At 40.0% G+C, this 10,206-nt stretch overlaps 1 protein-coding gene across 1 annotated transcript; it reads left to right on the top strand.

Moving 5' to 3' along the window:
* Positions 1 to 305: 305 nt before the first annotated feature.
* LOC308295458 (phospholipase A2-like) lies at positions 306 to 1,654 on the top strand (the record flags this gene model as incomplete). The annotated part of the gene is made up of 4 exons (XM_080738508.1): positions 306 to 345; positions 749 to 914; positions 1,265 to 1,392; positions 1,530 to 1,654. The coding sequence occupies 4 exons, from the start codon at positions 306 to 308 to the stop codon at positions 1,652 to 1,654; spliced, it is 459 nt and encodes a 152-aa protein (XP_080594634.1).
* Between the last annotated feature and the right edge of the window lie 8,552 nt (positions 1,655 to 10,206).

The following is a 10,206-nucleotide window of genomic DNA, read 5'->3' as shown; positions in this document are numbered from 1 at the left end:
ACAGTATATGCATACTACAATATACTACAGTATCTATATAGACACACCTAAAACTGTCTATTCATGCTTTGCTTCATTGGTGCTTGTAGGTTTCAAGAATAAAGAAAAAGAATAAGGAATGCTATATATTTTAGATAAATTGGTTATGTTCTTTGTTTGAAAACCATTAACTAGCAACTACACAAGTACCCTTGTGTCATAACTCCCCCTTATCTCCAGCCCCCCTAACACATCCACCGACCACCTATAAAAGCAGGTCTGGTCAAAGAGTTTTTTGTGCTAGTTGTGTAGCCCACCCTGTCACCATGAACACCGCCTACAACATGTCACTGCTGCTTCTCACTGGTAAGACTGATGTGAACAATAGTTCTCTGATATGAATCCTGTTAACCACTTATGTTTTGAAAAATAGCTAAAATACCAAATCTACAAGCTCATGATTTTTAACCTTTAAAAAGATCTCTTACGTACAAAGTTCAGGCTTAATTCTTCCTCCCCAAAATCTAATGCTGACTGTGGCAAATTAACTTCTCTATAATTCATGAGGTAGCTTGTTAAATTATTATGATTTACAATATATTTTTACAATATTAATAATACATTTGATTTGATTTTAAATGCGTAGCTTTAAAGTCAATTGATCCATTGGTTATTTGAGAGTGCCATTGAAAGTACCTGAGAAGACCTGTAACAGTTGTATTATACTATAAATCATAATAATACTGATTGCCTCATGTCTCCTTGCTAGCCTGCATGGCCACTTTGGCCAGTGGCGCATTAGTGCCAAAGGCCTTGTGGCAATTTGGAGGCATGATCCAGTGTGCCCAGCCAGGGATGAACCCTTTGAAATACAACGACTATGGCTGCTGGTGTGGATTCGGTGGGAAAGGCACCCCTCTTGATGAAGTAGACATGTAAGACATTTGACTTGTTTTAAATGCCACTGCTGGTGCTTACACTAGGTGATGTAGATCCTGCACAGGCATGTCTAAAATAGAGGGTATGCGCGTGACATCATCATACCCGGAAGTTAGTAGGCAACGCCTACTGAGTGGCAAAAAACTACTTTATGGCCTTGAGGTTAAACAACGTTAAACTCACTTTGCCACTCACTTTGCCACTCGAATTGCCATTCACTTTATGCATGCGCATACCCTCTATAGACAACATTTTAATTCAACAAAAATCGGAATATTCTCTATATGCTGAGGATATACAGAATTGAAATGTTCTCTAAAGTTTGACTTTTCCCTCATAAATTCAGGTGCTGTAAAACCCACGATAGATGCTACTATGCAGCCAGAAGGGCTCCAGGTTGCACATCCCTTGCCGACAACCCATATACCCTGGTTTATGACTATACCTGCACCAACCAACAAGTCACTTGTACAGGTAACACACCCATGCTAAAAATGTAGGGCTGTGCATTAATAACTTAAGACGTTCTGGATACGTGTTTATGTTTATAATATAATAATAACAATATCATTGCTGACGTATGATAACTCTGACTAAATCTGTGTCTGCAGATACCAATGACAAGTGCCAGGCTGCTGTGTGTGAGTGTGATCGAGTGGCAGCCCACTGCTTTGCCCAGAATGTATACAACCCCGAAAACAAGAACGTAGACCAATCACTTCACTGTGTCGAATGAGCAAAGTCATGCCTAACGAAATCCAATTACTCATTCTGGAAATTAAAGGTATTTTATTTACATGGACATTGGGTATTTCTTTTTGTTGCTCATTAATTTTGTGGCATCCTTAGTTATTTTAATCTGTGACATTTTGTTTCTTTGGTCAGATTATGACAAAACTTGTGTTTCTGTACCTGTAGCTGTACTTACTATTACAGCTCGAAATTAAATGAAAACCAACAAGTCAAGTTAGTTGAGTTCATGAAATTATTGACAAAACTGCAACTCTTTATTTGTGGGCTCGCCTATAAGGCGAGCACACTCTAGATGTTGTCATTATTTATTTATTTATTAGTGTGGTTGCCCTAACAGGGCAACACACTATATAGTAAGGGAAAGTTAGCCTATTGCTACATCAATCTGGGAACTAAATCTAAATCACTAGCTTTCTTCACAAATGTGTTAATAAAGGTGTCTACTATCACCTCTGAACTTTGTCAAACCCATCTCCCTTGACATACTTTGTGGGAGTCAATCAAAGTTATTGAGTATCCCGAGGGCCTGGGATTAAAGGGGGAAAAATAAAAGATGGCCAATATGAATGTATGAGGTGTGTAATTTGGGTATTTTGGGGCTGCTGAATCCATTCCAACCATTAGTTTTCAATTAAAATGACTCCTTGGCCATAAAATAGGCCACAGCTACTTTTGTCTGTCCATGAGACATATAATATTTTGTCAATAAAAAAAAAGTTGGAGTAGGGTTTGAATTCATGAAAACTATTCAAGATCGGGTGGGTAAGCACACATCATGACACACAGGATACAATCTGACAAGGAACACTCAAACACAGGGTTTAAAACAGGGACTAACATGACACAGGTGAACTCGAATGACATGATTGGCTAAGCCTTAGCCAATTAAGGCTTTTTTTAAGGCCAAGGAGTCATTTTTACTGATAACTAATGGTTGGGATGGATTCAGCAGCACAACAATACCCTAATTACACACCTCATACGTTCATATTGGTCATTTTTTATTTTTCCCCCTTTAATCCCAGGCCCTGGGTATCCCGATACCCCCAACTTTGATTGGCTCCCACAAAGTATGTCAAGGGAGATGGGTTTGACAAAGTTCAGAGGTGATAGTAGACACCTTTATGAACACATTTGTGAAGAAAGTTAGTGATTTCGATTTAGTTCCCAGATTGATGTAGCAAAAGGCTAACTTTCTCTTACTAATAGTCCTAGGGAAACTTTATTTCTTTGGGGGGTCAACTTTTTTTCGGCGCGTTTCACGGCCCACAGTTTTTGCGCCACACACTCGCGCCATATGTCAAATCAACCGGCTTCATCGGGAATCGTGTGCTATTATTGCGATAAGAGAAAAGTTGTATCGTTTAATTGATATGAATTTATTAGTGAATTAATTTCCCCCATTGACTTATAATGGGAATAGCAAAAACTCACATTCAATTATTTTCTCTCTCTTAAACCATAGGGTCTAAAGTTTCAAAACTTGGAGAGGAGATTCATAATAATTTTAAGAATTAATTATAAAATAATTACATCATTCGGCCACATGGTGGCGCTATAACACCCCACTTTACGTTTTGCCCTATAACTCTTGAACCGTAGGTCGGAAAATTAAATTTTTTTTTTCCCTGGATTCCTTGGGTCATGACGCATCTCCCCATATAGGCCACGCCCATTTGCGTCAGGATAGATTTTCCGCCATTTTGAATTTTCTTCAAAACACACTTTTTGCCCCTTTTCCACATTTTTTCTCCAAACGTCACAAAAATCGGTACACAAGATCTCTGAACCCACGCGATAAACATAACCAAGCGATATTTCGATAGTCCATACCGTTCGTCCGGAACACGCTTCCGAAGTTAGCAAGAGGGGCCCGTTTCGCCAAAAATAGTCATAAATCACAAACGAAACATCCAGTCAACACCAAATTTTAAGTCGCGGGTGGGGTATTCAACAAATCCCCAGAAGCATTTCCACTTCGACCCTTAGGGGGCGCCACAAATGCGCAAAACGTAACCGTTTCAGGCCAAACCCATTGACTTATAATGGGAATAGCAAAAACTCACATTCAATTATTTTTTTTCTTGCAAACCATAGGGGCTACAGTTTCAACACTTGGAGAGGAGATGCATAATGAGTTCAAGGAATAAATAAAAAATAATATTGTCAGTCAGCCTCATGGTGGCGCTATAACAGCCCACTTTACGTTTCGGCCTGTAACTCTTGAACCGTAGGTCGGAAAATTAAAATTATCGTTTCCCTGGATTCCTTGGGTCATGACGCATCTCCCCATATAGGCCAGGCCCATTTGCGTCAGGATAGATTTTCCGCCATTTTGAATTTTCATCAAAACACACTTTTTGCTCCTTTTCCTACATATTTTCTCCAAATGTCACAAAAATCGGTACACATGATCTCTGGACCCATGCGATAAACATATTCAAGCGATATTTCGATAGTCCATACCGTTCGTCCGTAACAGGCTTCCAAATTTAGCGGGACGGGCCCGTTTTGCAAAAATCAGCCATAAATCACAAACGAAACATCCAGTCAACACAAAATTTTAACCACAAGTCGCGGGTGGGATATTCAACAAATCCCCAAAAGCATTTCCACTACGACCCTTAGGGGGCGCCACAAACGCGCCAAACGTAACCGTTTCGTGCCAAAACGTGTTTTTCAGGGGGAACGACCCTCTCAAAACGAAACACAAACAATCTCGGGAGCGACGCGACAACGTAATCGCCTTGCGGAACTTGTGGGAGGAGCCTATTTCTTTAAAACAAGAAACCATATCCTTACATCAAGAACGCAGGATCCCAACGGCACCTTTTCGAATCGCGCGTCGCACGGCCCCGACGGTATCCGTCCCGGCGTCCTCTCCCTCGGGCCCCGGCGTTTTCCTCGGGGTCCCAGAGGTGCATCCCCGCGGCTCGCGCCGGGGCGGGGCGGGCGACCACACTCGCAATTTCCCAAATTGCACATTTTCTAGTTTGTTTATCTATCATACTGTAGACGGGAACTTCGGTTCCTTTCTACTCCTACATACTTAGTGAGAAAATGAAAATAAAAACATCAATGTGTTCAGTTTACAGTGGCGAAGTGTGCTATTATTTTCTATAGCAATCGGCCAAATGGTGGCGCTGTAGGAAGCCTTCGAAAGTGCGAACTTTGAACAGGTATAGCTCATGCTGTGTTTGAGTTACAGTCATGAAACCTGTATACACGTATGCGTCTCCTCATGCCGAACAACTTTTACCCTCTGACTTTTGACCTCTGACCTTTAGGTCTCCCACAATTTGGAATTATATGAAAAACAGTAAAAATCTATCTCCTCCTGGGATTTTCGCGTTACGCGCACGAAACTTTTTTCACATGAACTTTGGACCAATACGGTCAAACGGGCATAAGTCATGACTCGTTTCGTTTGAAGACATGCAACTTGTTACACGCGTGCTTTGACTCAAGCGGAAGACATCTGTGTCGTTGTTAAGTAAGCTCCGCCCTTCGATTTTCCGCCACTTTGAGCAGTTTGTAAAACGCGTAAACCCGCTTTTATTCTGGAATTTTCGCGTCACGTGCACAAAACTTTTTTTACGTGAACTTTGGACCGATATCTAAAGATCTGTCAGATCGGATTTCTTTAACATTGAAACATGCTTTTTTAAATAATTCAAACAATATTGCATTTTTATGCAAATTATTCTTCTGCCTCTAAAACATACAAGCAAAGTCACATTTTCATGACAAAATAGTGTAGAGGGTTAGTTCAAATATCACTGAAACCAATCTTACCCCAAATGGCCAAAGGGGGCCGCTATATAATTTTGAGCAGTTTGTAAAACGCTTAAACCCGTTTTTATTCTAGGATTTTTTTTTTGCAATTTGCATGAAACATTCTACACGCAATCTAAGGACCTTTATCTAACATGCCTATGAAGTGCACACAAAAAAATTATAAAATAATAATAATAAATATAGCTGCAAGCAGCGATAAAGTGTCCAAAGCCAAAAACACCTCAAATCATGAACACATAGTGTGGTATGCTATGTCCAAAATACAGCTCCCGTAGGATTTTTGTGCTAAAATTGATTTTTTTGCAGTTTTTGGCTTAGGGACCAAACTATCGGAAAATGATGGGGGTCAAATTTTCAGACCCCTCCCTCATTTCCTGGGGGCGGGTCACTTCAGTTATGGCCCTATTTGGCTATGTATTCCCAATTTCCATAGGAATATTTTGCAAAAATACTTTGTTTTGCAGTTTTGGCTTCTATAGGGACTAAACTATCGGAAAATGATGGGGGTCAAATTTTCAGACCCCTCCCTTATTTCCTGGGGGCGGGTCACTTCAGTTTTGGCCCTATTCGGCTATGTATTCCCAATTTCCCATAGGATATTTTTGCAAAAAATGTTTTGTTTTCTGTTTTCGCTTCCATAGGGAACAAACTATCAGAAAATAACGGGGTTGACATTTTCAGACCCCTCCCTCATTTCCTGGGGGCGGGTCACTTCAGTTTTGTCCCTATTCGGCAATGCATTCCAATTTCCCATAGGATTTTCTTTTTTTTTTTTGTTTTGCTAAAATTGTTTTGTTTGCCGTTTAGGCTTCTGGGAACCAAACTATCAGAACATGACAGGGTTCAAATTTTCATACCCCTCCCCCATTTCCTGAGGCGGCGAGGGGGAGGGGGGTTTCAGTTTTGGCCCTATTCGGCTCTATATTCCCATAGATTTAGTTTTTCTTCATTTCTGTTTTGGCTTCTTTAGGGACCAAACTGTCAGAACATGAGGGGGTTCAGATTTTGCATGCAATTGAAGATGCCAGGGCAGAGCCCCTGTAGGAAGATCTTCCATGTGTCCCATATATGATCTGACGGAGGACGATTATTCTGTCAAAGTTCTTATTGTTGATGCCATGGGTGTGCTTCAGAACATGAAAAAGACAAAAAGCTGTCAGATCTTCAGGATGCATTCAGCAAAACGAATCATAACGATGATGGCTGGCTATGTTGAGGGTCGAGTTGTCTTTGATAGGTAATATTAGTTGTATATGGATCAGTCATTAAAAAATATGAAGTCTTCATCCAGAGATGAAGCTCACTATGTCCATCAAGGAACTCCTGACTGTGTGATCAACCAAGGAGAAGTTGACATGTTAGGCCAGGGACTGCTTGAGTATTTCTCAAGGGACAGTTCTTTCATGCTCTTTGTCATATATGATACCTTCATAAGGGACATGATTTTGAAGAGGTTCGCAGAACTTCGCACATCGAAGAGGCTGCTGACACCGATGTCCAATTGCCCTGAGCTCTGAGCTTCCACCAATTGAAGGGAATTGATGGAATTCACAGAGTGGAGGGTATGTTCTAGTCAGGTGTCTTGCCCTCCCTGCTCCAAAGGCAATACTTGAGCTCATCACATTTGGCTGCAAAGCAGGTTGCAAGGGACAGTCAGTCTCTGCAAGTGCTATGGCACTGGACTGGAGACTTTGCCAACAGTATAAAGGCCCATTCCCACTGGGTCAGATTAACAGATAAAGAAATATCTTTCTCCATTCAAGTGGATGGTAAGACACAGCTAAAAGAGACAGATATTTTCTTTTATCTGTATCTTACCATCCACTTGAATGGAGAAATATATGTTTGTATCTGTTTATCTGGCCCAGTGGGAATGAGCCTTAAGGGAGGACATAGATAACAGTGACGATGAATAGATCCTGTATTTGACAAGAATAATAACAGGTCAGAAGTATAAATGCTACCCCATCCTCCTCACCTGAACTGTTCCTACCTAAACTATTGAATAGCCTCAGAATATACTGTGAAGTTGTTTATAAAGTACTGTAAAGTACTCCCCCCCAGGATATGAGGGAGGGGTCTGAAAATTGGAAACCTGTCATTTTGTGATAGTTTGGTCCCTATAGAAGCCGAAACAGCAAAGAAATCAATTTTGAGCAAAATACTCCTATGGGAATACATAGGTGAATAGGTTTTCTGATAGTTTGGTCCCTATAGAAGCCAAAACAGCAAGAAATCAATTTTGGCCAGAAAAAATCTTTGGGAAATTGGGAAAACAAGCCCGAATAGGGCCAAAACTGAAGTGACCCGCCCCTAGGAAATGAGGAGGGGGTCTGAAAATTTGACCCCCATCATTTTCTGATAGTTTGGTCCCTATAGAAGCCAAAACAGCAAAAAAAAAATATTTGGGAAATTGGGAAAACAAGCCCGAATAGGGCCAAAACTGAAGTGACCCGCCCCCAGGAAATGGGGGAGGGGTCTGAAAATTTGACCCCCGTCATTTTCTGATAGTTTGGTCCCTATAGAAGCCAAAACAGCAAAAAAATCAATTTGGGCACAACAATCCTATGGGAGATTGGGAAAACAAGGCAGAATAGGGCCAAAACTGAAGTGACCCGCCCCCAGGAAATGAGGGAGGGGTCTGAAAATTTGACCCCTGTCATTTTCTGATAGTCTGGTCCCTATAGAAGCCAAAACAGCAAAAAAATCAATTTGGGCAAAAAAATCCTATGGGAAATTGGGAAAACAAGGCCGAATAGGGCCAAAACTGAAGTGACCCGCCCACAGGAAATGAGGGAGGGGTCTGAAAATTTGACCCCCGTCATTTTCTGATAGTTTGGTCCCTATAGAAGCCAAAACAGCAAAAAAATCAATTTTAGCAAAAAAATCCTATACGGGAATACATAGCATACCGCACTAACAGCCTGGGATGTGCGTGAAATCTTGCAAGCACATTCCCAATAGGTCAAGGAACAGATACCAACCTTCTCACATTGGCCTGTTATAGCGCCACCAGCGGGTCAACTTTTGCACAACACATTTTTGGAACAAAATGGACCAATCTTTGACGTCAGTAACGTCAAAGAGAGCACTGCCTGCGATCTTGACATTTTGTGCTTTTATAGCCATTGTTTTCTGGCTTGAAGCGAGCCCACAATTGTTTCGAAGGAACAATATTTTTCTAGTTGCTATTTGAGTTTTTGACCCCCAATATTTGGAACCGAGTTTGGCTAAAGCCTGTTAAGTAGGATGGAACATATTTGATTCTAGAATTGTATTATTGCAGAAACAAATATTGATATTTACATTGAAAATAACACCTTTGCACAAGGTTTATACATATATATAATGCCCTTGCTCTTTGTTCAGGAATGTACTTGGACATATTCCAATTAAGCAATTGTGCTTGTCTCAAGATTAATCATCCTTTTCTTTTTACAAATTAGGTCAAGGTAGTATGAAAATACAGACAACCTTTTGAAATTGTTCAAAAATAGTAGATCTACTATTCACAACATGCCATGATGTGGGTAACTTTGAGTGAGTGTGAATAATTCATAGGTGCAACAGGGGGAGCTCTATGTTAGAAATTAAAAGGTTGGTTTCAAAATGATAGATTCACATTTTGAAAGAGTGACACTTGTAGTCCTGTAGACACAGAATATGGTCATCCGATTTTTCCAGTTTGTTTGATTGTGGACTCAAATGAACACAAGCCTACAAGTTCTAGCTCTGTTAGGGTTTCATTGTCACCTTGACCATATGGCATTATGCTCTTGGGGAGAGTTAGATAGTTCTGCTTTCGTATCTTCGCTCAATGTTTGCTCCAATATTGGGACACTAGAGTTCAAGTGGTTGTAAGTGTTGAGAAATGCTTTTGTACCCCTATCTAGTCTTATAATCCCCAATAATTTTTCTTTTGAGGTACTTTGAAATTTCTGTACCCCTATTTAGTCTTATAATCCTCAAGAATTTTTCTTTTGAGATACTTTGAAATCTCTTTTCTGTACGTGTTTAAAAATATATATTTAAAGAAGATATGAAAAAAGTGTATGAAGTACATGCTTTTGTACTCCTGTACACATATTCTTGTTTGTTAACATAAAACAGCAGTGCACGTCACAGCTCAGTGTGAAAATGTGTGGGAACCTACACATATGTTATGATAGCAGCCTGGTGGAACAGAATTTTCATTTGAACAAAGAAAAGCAAGCAAGGTGTGCTATCAAGGGAATAAAAATAAAATATGAATAAGGATAAGATTATTTTAGCTTATTTTGTGGTATTCGTATCCCAAATGACAAAAGTGGTAAGAAAACAACTAAGTAATGTTTATATATCAATGGTCAATGGAATACATATTCCACAATACTTTATGCAAGTGAGATTCCTACCTCCAATTTCCCCCTTAAATGAAGGTAGGCTATTTGATTTGCAATGAATAATTTCTCTCTCTCTCTCTCTCTCTCTCTCTCTCTATATATATATATATATATATATATATATATATATATATACATATTATAACATACTATAATATGTAGGTATGTATAATATAATATCCTTTTGCAATATATTTCTAATTTAAAGCATATATCAATCTAAATACTACAGTAGCGGGGCTGTATTAACCATTGGGTCGGTGGGGCCGTTGCCAGGGGCCCTTGGGGGAACTGGGCTGCGTGGTCATTAACAATTTTGGGCCCCTCCTCTGTCGTCTACAGGTGCTTTCTTGGC

The sequence above is a fragment of the Nannobrachium achirus genome, assembly GCF_963921795.1.
Source record: "Nannobrachium achirus genome assembly, chromosome: 12".
Classification (NCBI taxonomy): Eukaryota; Metazoa; Chordata; class Actinopteri; order Myctophiformes; family Myctophidae; genus Nannobrachium; species Nannobrachium achirus.
The sequence above is the reverse complement of the archived record's forward strand: the minus strand, read 5'-3'. Positions and strand labels throughout refer to the sequence as shown.